This window comes from Mustela nivalis (genome assembly GCF_964662115.1).
Source record: "Mustela nivalis genome assembly, chromosome: 12".
Lineage (NCBI taxonomy): Eukaryota > Metazoa > Chordata > Mammalia > Carnivora > Mustelidae > Mustela > Mustela nivalis.
The window spans coordinates 57,078,342-57,100,828 of record NC_139031.1 but is presented as its reverse complement, the minus strand read 5'-3'; the positions used below and the strand labels follow the sequence as shown (position 1 = coordinate 57,100,828).

The following is a 22,487-nucleotide window of genomic DNA, read 5'->3' as shown; positions in this document are numbered from 1 at the left end:
GATGTCAACAAAGGATGCAAAAATACCTAAGGTGGAAAAGACGTATCTATAAAAATGTTGCTAAGGCCAGTGTCCAAAAGATTGCTGCCATGTTTTATCTGAGGAGTTTTGTGGTTTCAATTCTCACATTTAAGTCTTTAATTCATTTTTACTTTATTTCTGTATATGGTATAAGAAAACACTCAAATTTCATTCTTTTGCATGTTGCAGTGCAGTTTCCCAATGCCATTTATTATCTATCCCTCAAGGAAGGAAAATGTAAGAAAAAATAAATTGTTGGGTTTAGACTATGGGGACAAAATAAAAAGTGCACACCAAAGGATACCACTAACAAAATGAGAAGTCAACCTACTGAATGGAGGAAGAGATTTGCAAATGATATATCCAATAAGGGGTTGATATCCAAAATATATAAAAAATTTATATAACTCAAACCAAAACAACAATAACAACAAACAAAAAGAGAACAGAAAAACCAAAAACCAAAACCAAAACAAGTAAGTTGATTAAAAATGGACAGATGATGGGAGCAGACATTTTTCAAAAAAGGACATCCAGATGGCCAACAGACACATGAAAATATGCTCAGCGTCACTCATCATCAGGGAAATACAATTCAAAACCACATGAGATGCTATGTTATACCAGTCAGAACAGCTTGTAGTAAAAAGACATTAACAGGAAATAACAAGTGTTGGTGAGGATGTGGAGAAAAAGGAACCCTCGTGCACTGTTGGTGGGGATTTAAATTCGTGCAGTTATTGCGGAAAATAGTATGGAGGTTTCTCAAAAAGCTAAAAATAGAAATGTATGATCCAGCATACCACTACTGGATAATTGCACAAAGGAAACAAAAACACTAATTTAAAAAGATACACGCACTTCTGTTTATTGCCGCGTTATTTACTATAGCTAAGATATGGAAGCAACTTAAGGGTCCACATATATATATATCACATCTTCTTTATCTATCTATCTATCTATCTCTATATATATATATCTCCACACAACAGCCAAACAAGATAAGATTAGATCTTTCAGAGGATGGGTTAAACAGGCAAAGGGGATTAAGAAGTACAAAGTCCCAGTTATAAAACCAGTAAGTCATGGTGCCTAGGTGGTGCAGTCAGTTGAGCATTTGGCTTTGGGTTTGAGCTCAGGTCATGATCTTGGGGCAGTGGGACTGAGCCACACGTCAGGCCCCACACTCAGCATAGAGTCTGCTGAAAATTCTCTCTCCCTGTCCCTTGGCCCCTTCCACTTGTGTTTGCTTTCTCTGTCTCTCTGAGATAAATAAATAAATCTGAAAAAATAAAAAACAAAACAAGTCAGAGATTAAAGGTACAGTGTAGGCAATGTAGTCAGAAATACTGTAATAATATTGTATTGTGACAGACAGCAGTTACATTTACTGTGATAAATACTGACTAATGTATAGAATTTTTGAATCATTATGTTGTACACCCGAAATTAATGTAACATTGTGTGTTACATCACTATCCTTCAATAGTTACTATCCTTCAATAGTGAAAAAGAACAAATAAATAAACAGGACAAAAGTTTTCCAAAACAAAGATGAAAAACCAGAAGCAAACATCAACAGGGCCTTTGGCAACTATATTTTTTGGACATGTCTCCTTTGCCTGCTAGACTTTTCTGTATTTTCTATCTCACTGATACTAACCTACTTTATTGTAAACTTTTAGGCTTTTAAAATATATGTAAAAATAATCTCATGCTAAACTGATATTTGGCATATCTAAATAACCACACTTACTTAATCAGTACCATCTTTTTCTTTTAATTAAATTCTTTGTAGAAACAGTAGCTCCTCTTGTGTGCTTCTTTCCTGTATATTTCTGAAATGCAAGGGTGAGGGTCTAGACAATCTTCCACTCCAGATTGGTTATGGCCTCTGTTCCTTATTACTGGCAGAACTCTGAAGAGTGCAGATGCTCAGGCACCACTACAATCTTACTAAATCAGAATTTCAATGATCCACAGATAATAGTGACACACAAAGACAAGGATTGCTTCTTTCTGTTTCCTATGACGTAAATCTATGCAAGTTAGAATTTGGGACTTTTTGCTGATAAAATAAAAGAATACATTCAACAGATGAACTTATTATTGATGGGTACTGAGGTGTCTGGAATGATCGGAAATTCTGACTATAGAGGTGTTAGAGTTGCAGGATTCCAAAAAGAAGACAAGAGAAAACCATCCATGCTTACTTCTTTGGCTAATAACTTTTCCTAATTGAGTCTTTGGGGAGGAAGGTGTTTAATATGTTATGCTATTGAGAAGAAATATTGAGAATACAGACTGCAGTGAGCTTTGGAAAAAATACTCTAATAAAAGAAAAACATTGTTAATTTCCTTTCACTGAGAGAGGCTTGAGATAAAGCCAGCTTGCTTCCAAAGTGTTGCTGACAATCATGACATCAAAAATATTTTAAGATTCTGAAAGTCTAACTAGTCTCTGTATTTTCTACCTTTCCTTCTTTCCTTGAGATTCTTATCAATGTGTTCTATCGCATTGATTGATTTGCAAATGTTGAACCACCCTTACATCCCAGGGATAAATCCCACCTGGTCTTGGTGGATAATCTTTTTTTTTTTTTTTTAAATTATTTTTATTTTTGGGGCGCCTGGGTGGCTCAGTTGGTTGGATGACTGCCTTCGGCTCAGGTCATGATCCTGGAGTTCCGGGATCGAGTCCCACATCGGGCTCCCAGCTCCATGGGGAGTCTGCTTCTCCCTCTGACCTTCTCCTCGCTCATGTTCTCTCTCTCAAATAAATAAATAAAATATTAAAAAAAAAATAAATTATTTTTATTTTTATTTATTTATCAGAGAGAGAGAGGGGAAGAGAGCGAGCACAGGCAGAAAGAGAGGCAGGCAGAGGCAGAGGGAGAAGCAGGCTTCCTGCTGAGCAAGGAGCCCGATGCGGGACTCGATCCCAGGACGCTGAGATCATGACCTGAGCCGAAGGCAGCTGCTTAACCAACTGAGCCACCCAGGCGTCCCGTGGATAATCTTTTTAATGTACTATTGGATCCTATTAGGTAGGATCTTGTTGAGAATCTTGGCATCCATATTCATCAGGGATATTGGTCTAAAACTCTCCTTTATGATGGGGTCTTTGCCTGGTTTGGGGATCAAGGTAACGCTGGCTTCATAGAAAGAGTCTGAAAATTTTCCTTCTGCTTCTGTTTTTTGAAAATAGAGAATAGGTAAATTTCTTCTTTGAATGTTTGGTAAAATTCCCCAGGGAATCCATCAGGTCCTGTGCTCTTGTTTTTTAGTTCAATCTTGTTACTAGTTATTGGTCTATTCAAGTTGTCAGTTTCTTCCTGTTTCAGTCTTGGAAGTTTATAGGTTTCCAGGAATGCATCTATTTCTTCTAGGTTGCTTAATTTAATGGCATATAACTGTTGATAATACCTTCTGATGATTGTTTCTATAGGAAGCTTATTTCTAATACCATTACTGTCTAGGTTAAATGACATCATCCCATAATGTGTGCCATTTCTTACAGGATTCCACCCATGGGTTCTACTGCAAACTCCACACTGAATGACATATTATCAGTAAAATAAAATTTGAGAACCTTTAATAAACATTAATCCAAGTTGCCAATGTTAAATATAACAAGGATTCATGTACTTTGGTGATTAATTCAACTTCAGATACACAATTACAGATCTACTTACTGCTGAATATCTTGGCCATGAGGTGATTAGATTAAGCTTAACAGAAATAGTTAGAACGAGATGAAGGGGAAATAAATGATACACCAAATACAGCTAAAGTAATGGGCAATTCTGTCAAATAAAATCATGTATAGGAATGGGCTCCTTTTAGACACATGGCAATCCTATAAATAAACCTATGACTTTATCACTCTTAGAGTGATTAGAAATTCTGCAGTCAACCACCTAATCACTGAATCTATCCTGCAACTAAGCTGCTTATCCTCTGAATTTAATTTTTTTTCTTTGGAGCATCAAGTTGCATAGGAGTTCCTCTAAACTTAAAATCCTGAGCCTATACTTTTAAAGATCATCCTTGGATATCTGATATCATGGAGTGGAGAAACATCATGTATTTTGATGTCAGACTTCAGAGTTTTAAATTTGGTAGCAGCACCAACTATGTGTCAGGGTTTTGAGACAGTTTTTAAACCTCTGTGGCCTCAGAATTTTTCATCTAGAAAATGGTATTAACAGTGCCTAATTCCCAAGATTTTAGAGACTAAATGAAATAATTCTAATTGAGTGCTGCTCAGTAAACAAATATGCCTTCCCTCTCTACCCTTCCTTATGGTAGATTAGCAGATCTGAGAATCTTCAAAATTATTTGCTAAGTCAGTTTGCATCTCTCCATTAGAAGTGGCAAGTAATTGATGCATCCTATTTTTAGTGCTTTTCCGCTTGAGAGAATGTGAGAGAGGTAGTGCTTCCAGTCAAGAATAAGCATAAATTACATGGCATCACTCAAGATTAATATACAACATTTTTAGTAGTTATATGATCTGTCATCATGTATTAGTTCTCAGCCAGAGAAAACTGGACTGGAAAATTAGCAAGGTTGAAGGTGAAGAATAAAGTGCCCCAGTTAACACATACAGACCCTGGGAACACTACTTATCTGGAAAACTTGTAGTTTGAAAATGTCTGCATTTCTTAAAAAAAAAAAAAAAAGATTTATAATGATGGTGAGGGTGACTAAGAGAGAAAAGAGGGAATGGATAAATGTGCATTTTATTTTAAGAAAACTGAACTTCACCACAGAAGTTATCTCTTATAGTTTTTGAATTATTTCCATTTTTAGATCACTCCTATAGACTCATATATAATCAAGCATACATATGTATTTATACATTACTCAACAAACTATTCTGATACACTAAAAACTTACCTAAAGATTTGTGAAGCCTCTCTTTTCTTTGCCATTCCTTGAGGATGTAACCTATAGACTGTCTTTAGGAGGTAAAATATGACTACTCAGAATTTTTTATGCTATAAATTTAGCAATTTTAAGCCAGCAGAGGGCTCCCTGCTTTGACTTGGTTCTATAGATGTCAAGTCCAGCACAAATGGTTGGTAAGGAACCAAAGTAAGGCTTAATGTTTGTTATGGGCTTAAGTATTTGCTCTGTGTTAAATTAAGAAGTTTAAAAAGATGAATGAAGCAAAGCCAAGTCTCTCTTTCTGACGTTTGAGATATAATGTGTTAATTGTTTCATCGTGCAAAATTTGGTCTTCCTCTGCTTCACCAGTTTGAAAACCAAATGTGTTTCGATTTTGTATCATGAGTCCACATAGACACCTGCTGTCTGATTCTTCTCACAGTTTTACATTTCTCTCTGTTCAGAGCACAAATAACACACTTTATCAACTCATTCATTTATTCATTAAAGATGAGATTGACTAGCCGATCATATCTTAAACCTGGAGATGAATAGAGGCAAAGCTCAATGAAGAACAGCATTGTTTTCATGCTTATAATTGTGATTACAGTAGCCCCCCCCCCTTTAGCATTCCAAGACTCCCAGTGGATGCCCAAAACCACAAATGAGTACCAAGCCCTATACATACTATGCTTTTTCTTATACACACAAGCCCATGCTAAAGTTGAATTTATAAACTAGGCAGAGTAATAGATTAAAAATAACAACTAATAATAAGTAGAACAATGTTAGCAATATAGTGTGATAAAAGTTGTGTGAACGTTGTCTCTTCAAATATCTGATTATACCGTACTTACCCTTCTCCTTGTGATGATGTGAGCAGATGAAATGCCTAGCTGATGAGATGAAGAGAGGCAAATGGCAAGGCACTGTGATGCAGTGTTTGGCTACTTCTGACCTTCTGATGGTACATCAGAAGGAGGAACATCTGTTTCCAGACCACAGTTGAGTGTAGGTAACTGAAACCATGGAAAATGAAACTCTGGATAAGGGTGGCCTGCTGTACTTAAACTGTGCCTTTAAACCTAAGAACTATTGCAAGAAGGGAAGAAAAATATTCCTACAGTTTTCAACCCCTCCCGCCATTTTGAAGTGTATCATACTTCTTATTGGATACATTTTGATACATATCCTACTCCTTATTGGATACATTTTGAAGTGTGTCCTACTTCGTTCAGTTCCTACCTAATAAAATACTCAGCAGATTTTTACAATCCCAATGAATAATGTCCACACAACACTTGGACAAATTTATTTAGGTTTATTAACATTATTGTGACAATTTAAAATACAGGTATCTCCCAGTTTTTGAAATTATGGATTAATTAAGACACCTCAGTTTTATGAAAGACCTAAATATTACTGGCCTTATAAGGCCTAACCCTAACCAATAAGAACAAGAAGGGAGTTTTTGCTTCTGCGAAAAAAGGTGAAAAACAAAAATAGCATTCAGTGTTTGTTTTGCAATGAGCAGTTCTAGAGGTCACACACATCTCAGACAGTGAGAGGAGCCGGGTCAAGCTCCTTCCTAGGGAACTACACTCAGCATCTTAGCCCCAAGCTGCCATAACTGTGAACGGTGTCTCCGAGCATCTCTGCTTTATTCCCATTTATATTCTTCACCCATTAGCAAGATGAGTTTTAAGGTACCAGAAAAACTTTGAGACTGCTCAAAATCTTTCTATATAAATTTGTAGTAATTCCTTCTTCACCTTAGACCATTTTTTTGGCTTAGGAAAGATTTCATAAGAAGTCTCTATTTCAGGTAACAGGGGAAACCTGTACTGTGGAATTGCAGGTTTCTGAAATTACAGGTTTATGAAAGATCTGAAGAAAGTGAAAGTTTCTTCCAGGTAGTGAAAACTGGTAGTATTGTAGGTCTTTCGTAATGCATAAAAGTGCAGCATAACACAAGCTTTGAAAAGCAGGGGATAACTGTACTGTGTGCTCTTCAAATTGCCAAGACAAATAGGTCAGACATATTGGACATAGGTATTAACTGTTGAATACACATATTTTGACAAATCCTATTCATTTTCATTTCAGTCATGTCTTTTTCAGAATGTAGCTCCTTAGGTTATATGGTTTTCAAAGGTAAATATAGACTTAGGCAGACAACTTATGTAATACATTTTTATGAGAACAAATATTTATCTAAGCACAATTTTAAAAAACAGAAGCTGTCAAAAATGCAAATTAAATCTTCATTCTTTTTACATTTTTTCCCTTCCTTTTCTCATACACTTTGGCTTAAACACCACCAGTAAATACAACATTATTGTATTTGAAATTACTTTTTTTCAACCCTAGCAATAAAAGAAAGTAACTGCAGCTGACTTTAATTTTAATAAAAGCAACAGATATGAAAAGCAAGCATAAGTAAATAAGCATAATTACCTTTCATTAAAGAAATGGTTCATATAATCATTATATGATTATATGAGGCAATCACAATATACTGTGGTTGTGGGCAACTGATTAAAACAAAAGAATTGAATACAAACTTATTTCCAAGGGCCGGAGGCAAGTTTCATGCTTCTAACTCCCCAGAAAGCAATGCAGACCGGAAAAAAAATCTGAAGAAATAAAATACAAGGAGGAAAAACAATTAAAATGGAATCAATACTTTTGCTCAACTGAGTTAAAAATATCTTTGTGGGGGAAAAAGAACATAAACATTTTAGACAGTTAAATTAATCAAATTGAATTTAGCAATTGTTCACTGACAGAATTTAGCCAACATAACTTAAAAAGCATCACATTGGAGACAGCAGTGGGAGTAAAAAGTTTTGGTGTTGTTGCTTTTATTTTTTATACTCCCAAATCTGGGACATTTCTAGGGATAGGACCATGAAAGTTAGATACGGAATGAGACAGAACTTTCTTGTGGCATCTGGGCATACTGGATGTAGAATGTACTGTATGAAATGATCTCACTGTTTATACAGTTTAAGAAGCATTTGGAAAAGGAGAAATAAAAACATTAGAAAGAATCATTCCTCTCTGGGGCAATGTGATCTAACATGTTATGAACTTTACCCAACATGAAGTAAAGGTTAAACACCACTGCTGACTTATCTTCTCAGTCTGTTGATCTTATGAGATATAAAAAAAAGTACTAAAAAATTCTCTTTTGAATTGATGACATAGGTAAGTCATAATAAGCAGCCAGGAGACTTCATTGAGTTTACTTTTTTGCTTTCAAGTAACATCACATATTCACAATAAGTCATCCCAAATTAACCAGATAAAACTCTTGATTTCTGATGATCCTAGCAAGAATGATCATTCAATCATTCTCATATGAATTCATAGTTGTAGAATTTTTTATCATGCATAATCTAAACACCATAATGCCATTATACATATATCTTCTCTTGAGGTAAAATCCAAGCATTAGTCATAATCTTTATGCCTCAGAGCCCTTCTAAGCCAAACCATTCCTTTACTCCTACCTATGCACTAAAATTTAACTCTAAAATTGTTTTTACGATTTCCATTTTAAGTATTACTGGTATGATGATGGAAAAGAGTAATGCCCACACAAATGGTGTTATCAAGATAGCTGTGCAAGTGTTTCTCCATATGTTTTTTAATTGTGCAAACCTTTCCCAACTACTAAAATATGATCAGGTCTTCACCCCAGGAAGATCACCATTCCTGAAAAATCCACAAAAATATACAAAGGAGTATATTTAAGTAATAAGATGGAGGCTTGAGGAACATTTTGGGGTGATGGGCTGGGGAGAAGCCATGGGCATTAGCTGAGGCCAGCCATCAGTATAAAGAAAATAGCATAGGGGCATCTGGTAACTCAGTCATTAAGCATCTGCCTTTGGCTCAGGTCATGATTCCAGGGTTCTGGGATCGAGCCCAGCATCCACTCCCTGCTCAGCAGGGGAGTCTGCTTCTCTCTCTCCCACTCCCCTCTCTCTCTGTCAAATAAATAAATAGACTCTTTAAGAAAAAAGAAAGAAAATAGCGTGAACTGTGTTTTTTTAAAAAGATATTTATTTATTTATCAGAGAGAGAGAGAGAGAGAGCACGTGCGCAAGCACATGCACAAGCGGGGGAAGCAGTAGGCAGAGAGAGAAGCAGGATCCCTGCTGAGCAAGGAGCCCAATGCAGGACTTGATCCCAGGATTCTGGGATCATGACCTGAGCCGAAGGCAGATGCTCAACTAACTGAGCCATGCAGCCATGCTTGAACTGTGACTATTTTGCTATGAAAGCCTGAATATGAAAACAAAACACCATCACCACCACTACCACCTCCCTAAACACTGATATTTCATTTTCACTGGTGGGTTGTTCAGTTTTATATGAATCTTATGGTTCTTTCTAAAAATCCATTATCCTTCACATTAGCCAGTCTGCAGTTTTCTTCAAATACATTCATTCGTTTCAGCCTATAATATGCACAATATAAAAAAAAATATCAAAAATAAAATGTACAGTTATATTGAAGCAGAAGTCAAGAATAATATTAACATTATGGAGTTGCCTCAGAAATCAAATACAATATATTTAAAGGCTGGTTTTGATTTTGTTTCTTTTGACTGTAATTCAAGAAAAATGACCTCATGGGATTTCTCATGATGGTGCCAAGGAAAATAATACCAAGGTGGGGAGTATTTATGGAGGCCCTTCGTGTGGTGAATTGCATTACTTTATGAAGATGGGTAATGTTGACAGAGGACTAGCTGCAAAGACAACTTTCAGCAGAGATGATAAATGCATATTATCAGTATAAGTAGTCCCATTCAGATCCTTAATATTCATTGAGCAACTAACTGATACCTTGTGTTGTGCAAGGTAGAGGAACCTGAAATATATTTGGCAACTGAAATTTTTATTAATTTTGAATTTAGTGTTTAGGGTCACAAGGATTCCTAAGTGAAGGCTAGGGAGAATGAAACCACTGAATTATTTGTAAAATTTTGCTAGGGTCTCACAATTCTCCTCTTCCCTACTCCCTACCCACTAGACTACCCGTTCTTACTATATCTGGGATCCCAGATATAGTAAGAACTTCTGATTTAACAAGAGAAAGAAAAAAAAAATATCACAGTTCAGTTCATGCCTTTGTTGTTAATCCACAACTTCACAATTAAATCTTTCTGCTTTTGAAACTATAATTCAAGTCCTATTTCCTTAAGGATCCATCCCTAACTAAGACACGTTGCCTTTTCTAAATGCATTTAGCTTCTTACAGAAAAAGATGCAATGTTGGACAGTTTGCAGTTTTATTTTATTTCTCTGTTTTGTTTGTTTGTTTGCCTGTTTGTCCCTATATATTATTTCTTTAAAAAGATGGAATGAAAAACTGAGGAAGCACAGGAGTCCAGTTTAGGTTCAATGTTAATGCGCAGTGAGACCCTTGCTTAAACTAACCATTGTCCTAGGTGCCTTATTGGATTATAATGTTTAATGCTTATTACAAACCTTGATAGATTGGTGCCCAATTTATTCATGTGGTGATGGGAACTTAGAATTTATGGGGTTTACCAAGAAATCACAAAACTACTAGGTATCAGAGCTGGGATATGTTTTTTTTGTGTTTGTTTACATAGCATCTCCCAGAAAACCTAACTGCACATCCTAGGGAATCGGTTCAGTGAATATGTAGATCAGTAGGGAACCATTTCCTTTTTTTTTTTTATAACCCACTGTCCTTGCCTAATGATTTTTTTGAGTCAGTAACTTCTAGGTGTCTGACACTTTTCACAATCAACATTTTAATAAACTGGAGTTTTTATATATAATGAAATCCAGAATGACACAAAATCATAAAAATTAATACAATGAATATGTCCTTCTCAAAATATGTACAACCCTAAAATACTTATTCAATTCCATTAGAAAATAGTTAAGTAGGAAAAAATAGATTTGTTCTTATATTTTGAATGTATATGTGTTATATATATATAATATATAATATGTATAATATTATATATATATAATGTATAATATGTATAGTATATATATATAATATGTATTATATATATATATATATATATATATACTAGACCTAAATGTATATTCACATAAAATTTTAAGCGAGAAAATTATTTAATTATTTAATGTGGACTCAATAAAACCAGTTGATTATTGATTGCAGTCATTCCATTTTAGATTTTCTTTTGTCTGAAACTTCTCTTGGTTTTTGTATCAACTTATTCATTTTGGTTCACCATAATTGATTAGATTAAATGCATCATTTGAAAAAGATTTTTCATTAACATATTTCCCAACCAAGTATTTGTTCAAGGAAGACAGACGAAATACTACTTGGGCCAGTGTAAGAATAAATGGCAATGAAAGCAGATTTTTTTTCCCTCAATATTCTTCTCTAATCAGAGATACAATGTTTCTGGATATGTACAAACTCAATGAACACTTATTTTATCCTAGGTCTGGGCAAGTCCCAAGATTTTAACAGCTGGATTCAAAATATGAAACAGAGGAAGTTCACTCTTAGTGTCAAGCTCTGCTTGAGCTAACACATCATTAGTGGCCCTTGTCTTCAGGCTATTTCCTTGACTTCCCAGGCCCCTAGACTCTGATGCCTGAACTTTGGCCTGTGCAGATGCTCTCCCCATTTCCTCCACCCCTTTCCAAAAAAGTGCATCAATTGACAGGTGGCTAATCTGAGCCACTAATCCATATTAAAACACCAGTGGGAACGGATATTTTATTCTGCTGCTCTTCCCTGTTATGTCTATGTTTTAAGAGGCCTTATTACATATAGATCTACTAATAAACGAATCAGATATCAAATCTTAAGGGAGACAGAATAGTATCAGAGGAGGTATTTATGTGCATGTGACATCTCCTCAATCTGCTGTCTCTCAAGTTACAAAGCTGGTGGATTGTTCTTACACCTATATCCATAATCTGACTCTGTTGGTTTGAATCCACCTATTTCTATGGATTAATAAATGACCTGAGGCACAAATAAAATAGCGTCTTAGGTAGTAGATAATTTCCATTAGAACTAGCTAGCAATACCCCATACATCTCAAATGATTTAACCTTCAGTATACTGGCAAACAAAATGGAAGTTTTGAATAAAGTACATGAAAAATACCCACAGGAGAAACTAAATCTCTGAAATAGCTGAAATAGATTTTGATTCTCATACATGGATTTATTGTGACAAATACTGAAATAGAGCACACTGAGAGAGAAAATCTCATTTGATTTTATGCTTATTCACAGGAGCAATATAATTATGTACACTAAATCACTTAAAAAAAAGGCAAGTTAGAAAAGCTAAGTCATTTTGTAAATGGTGCGTATAGTTTCTTGATAAATTCTACCTTGACAAGGAAGAAATGTAGAATACTTTAACTATAAATAGCATTTTTTGTGAAGATTTGAGACTTAGTTACTTTCAAATAATTAAAAAGAATATTATCGCCTATTTCATTGCATATATTTTCAGCCAAATTCAGACTTTTGTATAGATTTCCTAAATTCTCCTGGAATGGATATACTAATTTTTTATGCCTAACATATCATATCCTGCCTATAAATGGAAGAGTATATATATATATATATATATTTCTTTTTAAGATTTTACTTATTTATCTGACAGAGAGAAACCACAAGTACACTGAGAGGCAGGCAGAGAGAGAGAGAAGGAAGCAGGCTCCCTGCTGAGCAGGGAGCCTGATGCGGGACTCGATCCCAGGACCCTGAGATCATGACCTGAGCCGAAGGCAGCGAGCGGCTCAACCCACTGAGCCACCCAGGCGCCCCGGAAGAGTATATTTTTTACCTAAAAATTATTTCTCTGACATCAGTGAGGTTTATATAATAACAGCTGATTGGCCATTTATCACAACTACACCAAAAACAACAGCAACAATTTGTTTTAAGAACAACACATTACACATACAGAAGTTTCTACCAAATTATTTGGAGAAAAACAAAACCAATTCCTTGTTAAATATACTTTTTAACATAATATTTTGATTTTTAAGGGATGACAACTGTCTGCTGTACAGATAAATAGACAAGAACTTAAAGAGAGTTCAAACCTGAATTGCTACAAAATATCTCCATTTCTTATTAATGCAAGAGACAAACACAAACAGGACTAGACTAGAAATTGGAGCCAAATGGACTGAAAGTCCTTCTGAAGTGAAAACATCCGAAAGATATTAGGTAATAATACATTTTTTCCTTAGACTTTTTCAAGGATACAGTTTAACAAATGCCAACCCAAAGGAAATGGGGAATTATGGATTTTACCTCTAGTATATTCTATATATGACTAAAAAACTAAGGGTAATATACAGACAAATCGACAAAAGGCTTAAGACAAATAATTTCCAGGCACTGCAACAATTACTTGGAAGTCTTGTGTTCTCTCTGTGTGTTTATTTCTGTACCCTATTCAAAGCAGATACAATCACCATTAGAGTTAATATGTGCTCCTTTCAGATTTACTACTATCAAGATGTAAATCAAGTATTATTGTTTTATGTTTATTTTTAAATATATATTGAAATTCCTAAGTGAGGGAAGACACTATAAAAGAAAGTTTATGTGAATGTCCATGATACCAAAGTCTTATTTAAAATGAATATGTATTTTTCTCAAGCATTACATGTGCTCTGATATTAATTTTCAAACAAGATAATATATTAAACATACCATGATCATGGTATGTTTTCTTTTAAAAGAAAATAAACATAAACATTGGAACAAAAGTTTTAAATAATTAAGCTGAATTCTGAAACCTAAAAAATTAGGTATTTCATTATTTTACTACTCAGTGGGGGCAACAAACTCTAATAATTTGAGACAAAAAAGCACTAAGTTAATTTAGATAACAAATACAGAATCTTCATGGAACCATTTTCAGTTCCCCAGAGATGATTATCTCCTATTATGTACAATAATTTATTCACTTCTGAAAGTCTAAACAGCTCAAGAAAGTATATATCCTTTTCAACAATACCCCTATACAATGTCCTATTGTTCCTCTATACCACACTTGAGCTATCATGATAACATCTGAAAACCAAAAACATAATAAGAACGTTAGAGATCACTTAGAGGTCTTCAAGACCTACCTAGAATTCAGAGAATATCCTTGAAGACAGTTGTCATTAATTAGCTACCATGCTTGCAAACCCATCTGGTCAAAATTGTATAAACTGTAATTAGCATAAAGTGAAAATAGATGCTACATTTCTCAAAAACATCTGTGGATTTTTCTTTTTTTTTTTTTTTTTAATTTTAATTTTTTTTTTATAAACATATATTTTTATCCCCAGGGGTACAGGTCTGTGAATCACCAGGTTTACACACTTCACAGCACTCACCAAAGCACATACCCTCCCCAATGTCCATAATCCCACCCTCTTCTCCCAAACCCCCTCCCCCCAGCAACCCTCAGTTTGTTTTGTGAGATTAAGAGTCACTTATGGTTTGTCTCCCTCCCAATCCCATCTTGTTTCATTTATTCATGCTTAGAGAAATAAGTCAAGCAGAGAAAGACAACTATCATATGATCTCCCTGATATGAGGAAGTGGTGATGCAACATGGAGGCTTAAGTGGGATTTTTCATTTTTGAATTCAAAGTTATGAATAAAGTGTCTTTATAGATACAGGATTTTAAAATTGTCCAATACTAACAACACTTGTTCTGAGGGTATGACTACCCCGTAATAGAGATTTTAAAATTGCCTTTAATCTCTTACTACATTCTTGCTTTTCTTTGTGTACAATGATACATCTTCAATTTATGTTGATTTCTAAATATTTTAATATGTATAATCTAGATATCCAGGCTTCCTTCCCAGTTCTTCCCAGGTCATTTTTTCCCCCAGCTTGAAGAATCTCAAAGGGATCATCATTGTAAAAAAAGGTCAAACTTACCACAATTAAAGCATAGAGAAAAATTAAAGAAAGAACCAAAGTTAATTAGTCATGATTTATATCTATAGAATCATGGGAATATGTGAAGCCTGACAGTATTTTTCTAATCATCAAAATACTCAACGTAGAAGGGTAAGATGTTCTTAAGAACTCCCTATTTTGAATTGTAGGATAAAAACCAGTATGGAGACATGGAGAGAAAGTTACAATAAGGTCAAATAATAAAGGACCAAGTATCACTGGTGAGAATGAATTTTAGGTTGCATGTTGACCACTCTGTTGGAAAAATACTTTAGGAAAGGTGTACATTATGAAAAGCATGTGTTTATAGTCATAATCTTCCTCTTGCACTTACCATGGAGCCTCCCATTCTTTACTTTTCATGGGTGTGAGAATGAAAAAAATATCAGAGCAGTGAAAAATTTTAAGGATAGTTTCTTTTAGTTTTTATAAAGTTGGGAATAAAACAAGAGTAGGAAAAATATGGCACTCAATGAACATTACCTCGTTTGACTTGAGACATTTTTATATATTAAAATTAGTCACGGGCAAAGCATTGTAAATAACCCGATCCCTTTTCCTAAAAACTATTACCATACTTTTTAAAAGAATAGAAGATAGTTCAGAGTTCAGTGAATTCAAAAATTCATTCATTTTTTTAACTTGCCTATTTCTGCAAATAAATTTTAGCTACAACTAAAATTTTGTTTAGTTTTCCTGAGTATGCCTAACATTGGCACACAACTGTTTGCTTCCTACCCGGTGTATTTTGAAACTGAAGATTTTTGAATAAAATGTTGCTGGACCAATCACAGTCCTTAAGTGTGTCCTAACAGAACTCACTGTAATGATGAAAAACATGATATTTAATCTAAAATTCAAAGTACTACACCTTTTTAATCCCCTTTTATTTCTGACTACTGAAATTTAAAGCATTCACATCCTAAAATCAGAACTCTGTTTTTTCACAAAAATTATCAAGAAAAATATTCAACCGTAGTCTGCCAAAATGCCATTTTCATGGTAAATGAGTGGTGGTTCTTGCCAAATAATCTCATCACAGCAGATTGATTTTCAGGGTATTGTACATACCGAAGGCCCACTCCTGGCATCTCTCTGGTATCAATCAAGAGCCTATGTCTTCAAAAAAAAAAAAAAAGAAAGAAAAAAAAAGAAAAAGCCTACATTTTTCACTTGCATAACAAGTTTTAATACTTGATGTATAAAAATCTATATCTGAAAGACCATTTGTTTACAAATGCAGAATACCACTCAACACTGCTAGTCCAGGACTTGCTGTGGGCTGTTAAAAAGAATTCTTTGTATTGTCTACTACCTAGGAAACAAAGGAAGTCTCTTAAAAATGAGTTTATTTTCAGGAAAAAAAATCGCCATGTTTACAGAAATAATAGTGATGTCTGGTTTTAAAAACACGACAGTATATCTTGGAAGGATATGTTTTGAGAAGATCTTTGTATTGTTTTTACTTGTGTCAAAGGGATGATTAGAACCCCAGTAAATGGGAACCTCCCAGAGTAGGCTAAATAGAAGGCCAATAGCCCACATATGGCCTGCAGCTTGGGGGATTTCTCTCAAAGTTCTGCCAGAGATGGGACTGCCCAAACGGTTTCTCGCGTAAGTCCTAAGTCATAAACTGCATCCTACTAGGCCAGCCATGCCAGAACTGGACCCAAGGGTATACAGAGTCTTGGCTGATGGGAAACAATGACTGCTTCCTAAGGAAGCCACAGCTGCTTTCCTGAGAGACACCCCAGATGCCTGAATTTTCCCTTACTTTCCATTTTTGACTACCTGTTCTGGCAACAGTTCCAACAAAGGGGGAGGCAGGCAGCAGGCACCCAGCTGTTTTCAATAAGCCTTGGCAATGTAGGTACTGATTACATAAACATGACAAACATTCAAAGAGCATATTTTCTAGCTTTTAAGCTATAAAAAAGGTGTGAGGCTGTACCAACACCCTGTATCTCCTCTGCTCCAAATAATGATAATGCTGGTCGTGATGATGACTACAATGACGACGATGAGGATGATAATTAGGGCTTTAATTATGAAAGCAGAGATTATTAAAGGAAACATGATATCACGAACTGCTGGGAAAGAGCTCAAATTATACACAGCATTGGAAAGATGAGAAATTTCCACATTTCAGAGGCAAGAATATATATATTTTTTCCTTTAGGAAACAATGAGGTCAAATGTGCAATTAAATCACTTGATGTCTTATATTTCCCACAATCCAGGGGGAAAGAAAATCAGCTGTTGCATCATCTATTTGCATTATAGCACATTTTCCTTTTCATTCGCATATTTAATATACAAGTTGAACTTTGAACAACACAGGTTTGAATAGCACGCAGCCACTTAAATGCAGTCTTTCACCCATAAACACAATACAGCACTGCAAATGCCTTTTTCTCTTCCTTATGATTTGCTTAATAGCATTGCCTTTCTCCTAGCTTCCTTTATTCTCAGAATACAGTCTATAATACATATTACATACAAAATATGTGTTAATCAACTGTTTATAGTATTGGCAAGGCTTTTGGTCAACTGTAGGCTATCAGTAGTTAAGTTTTTGAGGAGTCAAAAGTTACACATGGATTTTCAACTGTGGGGGGCAGTGGTTGGTGCTTCTAACCCTCATGTTTCAATGGTCAACTCTATGTAAAATATCCAAGAAGGTATTTAATAAATATTTATTTATTTATTAATAAAATATTTCTTAAGGTATTCTATTTATATTAAGATCAGGTTCGGACACCTAGTCAAACTAAAACTCTGGAAAAGGAATAAGAGGATTAGGTTGTCCCAATTCAACACAAATTATTTTGCAACAGCAGGTTACTTAGCATTTCAGTATCTGTCTCTATAAAATAAGAATAAAAGCTTCCTAATTCTTTCAAGCTCATGGTAAATGTTGGCTCAATTAAAAAATTATTAAGTTCTATGAAGATATAAGATAAACTATTAAAGTGTATTATGTTTCTTGCTAAAAAGATACCATAAGCTAAAAGTTGTAACAGAGTGACAGATAAGAAGATGTGCATTAAAAGTAAAATCTGGAACATGAGAGTTTTCAACAATGCCAAATCTTTCTCATGCATGGTAATAAATTTAAATAATTTGTTTTGTAATTATGGATATATAATTATTGCTGGGAAAATATAATTATTTTGCAAAGTAGAGTAAGATTTTAGTAGGTAAGTACAATTATAGGTTGATAGCCATTTGAAATATTTCCATTAAGTACCTCATCCTATGAAAACACAGAATTTGATGTTCTTGATGAGTTTTTATAATGCCAGACTGCTGAAATATATTTTAGTGTCCTAAAATATTTTTTATTTTAATTCATTTTTATGATACAAAAATAAAGACTAAATGATAGTTTCTAATGATTCCCTGTCCCACTTCTAATACCAAACCATGGTTTTGATCTTTGTTACATTAAATTTCCTACTCATATCTAAAATTATATTAAAAAAATAATTGTTTTACAGAGATATTTTTCCAGGGGGATGATGAGAAATATATTGGAAACAATCTTCCATGAAAATTCTACAATAAATACAGATAATTCTCTAGTAGTAGTATTTCTTGAAATATTCCAAGGTAAATAAGATACATATAAAGAGAGCTGAGTCAAGATAATTCTAAGTAGAGCTAAACTGATAGCATGATCTGTTTTTTTGTTTTGTTTGGTTTGGTTAGGATGCACAATATAACAGAAAGGAAGGTTCCAGATTTAAAGGACACAATGGAGGGAGAATAGCAAGAAAAGGTCAGCAAACAATTATTGTCCTATACATTTGCTTTGTAGACAATCAGGACAGTTGAAAAGCCTTCAAAATTTTCAATAGAGACTCAATGTAGGAAATCCATTAAAGTCACAACTGCTAACATAATAAATCTTAAAAATAAACACACATATTGTTCTGATTACTTACCATTTCTTTAGTTCTAGGTATGGCATACATAACAGAAAACAGTATGTACTGACCTCAAAGGCAAACATATACACACAAAATTGCAGTGAACCAGTCCCCATTAGGTTGTATTCATTATACAAATAGATATCACACTCTTGTTTTATGCCAGACATTTCACTGCTGACAGAACTCACTGGTGATCAACACAGCCCCTGAGTTCAGAGAATTTAGGTCTACACAGATTTCTATGAAATATCTAGTAAAGGTTTTTTAATATTTATTATTTTTAATATTTAAAATATTTAAAAAATTAAAAAAGATTTATTTCATTTAGAGAGAGGGAGCATAGGGAGGGGCAGAGGGAAAGAATCCTACTTGCACTGAGTTTGGAGCCCAACATGGGGCTCAATCTCATGACCCTGAGATCATGACCTGGGCTAAAACCAAGAGTCAGACATTTCAACCAATTGAGCCATCCAGGAATCCCTTAATTTAATTTTGAAAATATATCATAGCAGTTCTTCCCCTCCATTGCATTTAGCCTTTACATTTTTCAATTATTATTTGTGTATTCTATGTCGGATTAAAAAAAGAAGTTTATTTTAAAAGGATGGGATAAGACAACTATAAACAACTTCTAATATTTACTTCTTTCATCCCAATGTATGCTCATTCATCACTTTTGAAAATCACAATCACAGGCTAAAGAAGTATTCAAAAGCCTAAACCAGTGCCCTGGAAAAAACACTGGTTGAGAGCCTTGAAACTTGGATTCTTATCCTTTCTGTCATGAAATGGTCAAATCATTAATATTCTCTGGATGTCATTTTCTTTTTCTGTCCAATGAGATTAGAAATAGAAAATCTCTACAGTCTATTCTGTTCTATTATCTGAAAAAATAATAGAATTGGCCAACACGATGTTATAATGATAGAAAAGTCTAAGCATTGCTCCCAGAAATAATTTAATTTTTAATAAAAAGAATATACCAGAAATACTTCTTTATCTTGCCCTAATTACTAGCACAATAAGGTAACTGAAATGACAGAGAAAACGACAAGGGAAAAGCCTTAAAGAAAATCAGCTTTCCAGAGAACAAACTGATGGTCGCCAGAAGGGAGTGAGAGAAACAGGCTTCCAGGTATGGAAGGAGTAAGTCACAAGGAGAAAAGGCACAGCATAGGGAATAGAGTGAATGATACTCTAATAGCATTGTATGGTGACAGATGGGAGCTACACTTGTGGTGAACAGAGCACTGGTGTTGAGTCACTGTGTTGTACACCTGAAACTAATGTAATATTATGTGTTGACTATACTCAAAAAAATAAAAAAATAGCCACTCTTCAAAAAAAATTATTTTCCATACATGTGGAATATGTGTAGAGACTGGCAAAGATTGGCAGAGATGGATTCCATTTCTAGAAATCAAAATCCCTAATCTTCACCTTGGACATAAGCTGGTCTCCTGGCACCCTGCTGGCTAAAATTTAAAAAGTAAGGACATTAGATTTATCTTTGAAAAATAACTTTGTGCACATCACCAAAAATGCACAGAGAAAGCAGTATAGTGATTCTTTACAAAACTCTGCAGAGGCATACATAAAGATAAAACAAGTCATGAGCAGTTTTGGTAGTTATTGGTAAATAATAGTGGGTTTTAAGAACAAAAGAAATGTCAGAGGTAAAATACTTTGCCTATTTTTATTTATAGTTCAAGAAATACAACCATACCTCAATAAGGCTGGTGTTGTGGGGGAAGAAATACAGTTTGGCCATTAATATATTGTCCAGATCAAGTTATAAGACAAAAACTTCAGAACTGTTAGCTTTAATCTAGTCCATAATTCATTGTTGAGTATTTCTCTCTTCACTGATAGAGAAAGAAGACCGAGGGAAGATGCTTAAAAACAATTATTATATGATAAAAATTCTGGGGGAAACTTACAACCAAAATCAAATATTAAATAAGGGAAAAATTACACTCTGGTACAGTATGAGCTTTCAGAAAATTTATGTCTGCAAATGTGTTTATAATTATGTCAAAAGATCTATTTTATGGATTCTGGGGAAATGTGTTAATAATTCTCAGAAATAAGTAAGGGCAAGTGGAACCTCCCTGGTTAGCTTCTGAAGTCAGCACTTGCAACAAAAGTTGTCCAGAGTTAAAATTACCCTAGGAAATCCTTTAAATAACCCCTATAGTATAATACACATGGTTTTGTGTGTGCGAACCCATTATGGTAATTCTTTCACATACTCGCGTTTGAGAACTATTGTGCTAGACTGAGGAAATTAACAACGGAGAGTCTCTAGGTAGATGTATGATAATTGAAACCAATCTTGCCTTTTGATTAAGTGGCAAAACTTAACAGAAAAAGAAACAAAGAAAAAAAGGGATGATGAGCTCTAAATTGTTGCTGGTTATTCATAAGGTTACCTCCTTTAATTTTTCATTTTGAGTCTCTATGACTCTGGTACATGTTTTAAGTTGGATGTGTTTGTTTTTGTGAGGGTCAAACAAAATGGGGGAATGTATGTTGGAGGTCCAAATTCTGAAAGCAGCTTAAAAGTACATATGGTGTCATTGTACTTTACGTTAATATACAGGAGAATATTTAGTTTGGCCTCTTTGACATGAATATTTTGCTTTCAAATGATATTTTAACCGCCCTCAGCTTTTTGTGTCCATTGCTATTTCTACCTACGTCTTTGACAGCAATGATCCTATCACACCTACACAGGCAGTGGTTTTACTGCAAATTTTCTAATGAATAAATCCAATATAAATTCTGTCACAACAAGTGTGATGTACCCAGACTTTCTGCTGTAAGTAAACTATATTTCAATTTCAATACTACCTTTGTTCTTGACCTAATTATGACCCTCTGTAATAACCCAGTTCACCACACAGTCTTAAATATAGGGATACGCTTTGTTATTATGAAGCAGAAGTTACACAGAAACTTTACAAGATGGTGGGATGTGATGACTCTTGTGACCTTGAAAATTCCACCAGGATGAATACTGACTAAATTGCATTGTAATTGACTGGGCTTTTCTATGCTCTTATCAGAAGAAAGAACATACATTTAGAAATGTTATTTTTCTTTTTTCACTTTTTTCTTTTGCCGTGGTGAAGTGAGTTACAAGCTCCCATAAGACCTGAAGACTCAACACAGCTCGAGTTGTGGACCGGATTTCTCCCACATGAGTTTGGTGGCCGGGTCAGATGGAATGATATTAGTACATTTAATTTTCAAAACACACACAGTGGAACAGATGTGTTTTATAGGAACTGAAAAATGCAGTTCAGAAGTAAGGGGTCTGGGTAATGTTCTGGTACAATATGGTTAGAGATCACTGTATGAAACTAATTCCTGCTGATAATCACAACTTGTCTCTGTGAAAACTAGTTTATAATATTTGTGTATAGCACTATGGAGAATATCAAAGCTACCAAGATTTGAAACAGTGCAGCAGGAGCTCCAGAACTTTATGTAAATTAACCCCACAACATGGAACACATTAACTTGAGGGTTTCAGGAATTTGGACCTCAGAATGCCTGGGATGTGGGTTTAATTGAAATGCAGTATTATGACAATCGGTTTTTCTCTGGAGACAGAATTTTTTAAGGTGCATGCAAACGTATAATTGAGCATTGACATA

The 22,487-nt window shown here is 34.5% G+C and overlaps 1 protein-coding gene across 1 annotated transcript in view; it reads right to left on the bottom strand.

Moving 5' to 3' along the window:
• Positions 1-6,215: 6,215 nt before the first annotated feature.
• AGMO (alkylglycerol monooxygenase) overlaps positions 6,216-22,487 on the bottom strand; it is a 356,760-nt gene continuing 340,488 nt past the window's right edge. Inside the window, exon 13 of the mRNA XM_082693027.1 lies at positions 6,216-7,550. Within this exon, the coding sequence (XP_082549153.1) occupies positions 7,479-7,550 (72 nt within the window). The 3' untranslated portion in view covers positions 6,216-7,478. The remainder of the gene's footprint in view (positions 7,551-22,487) is intronic.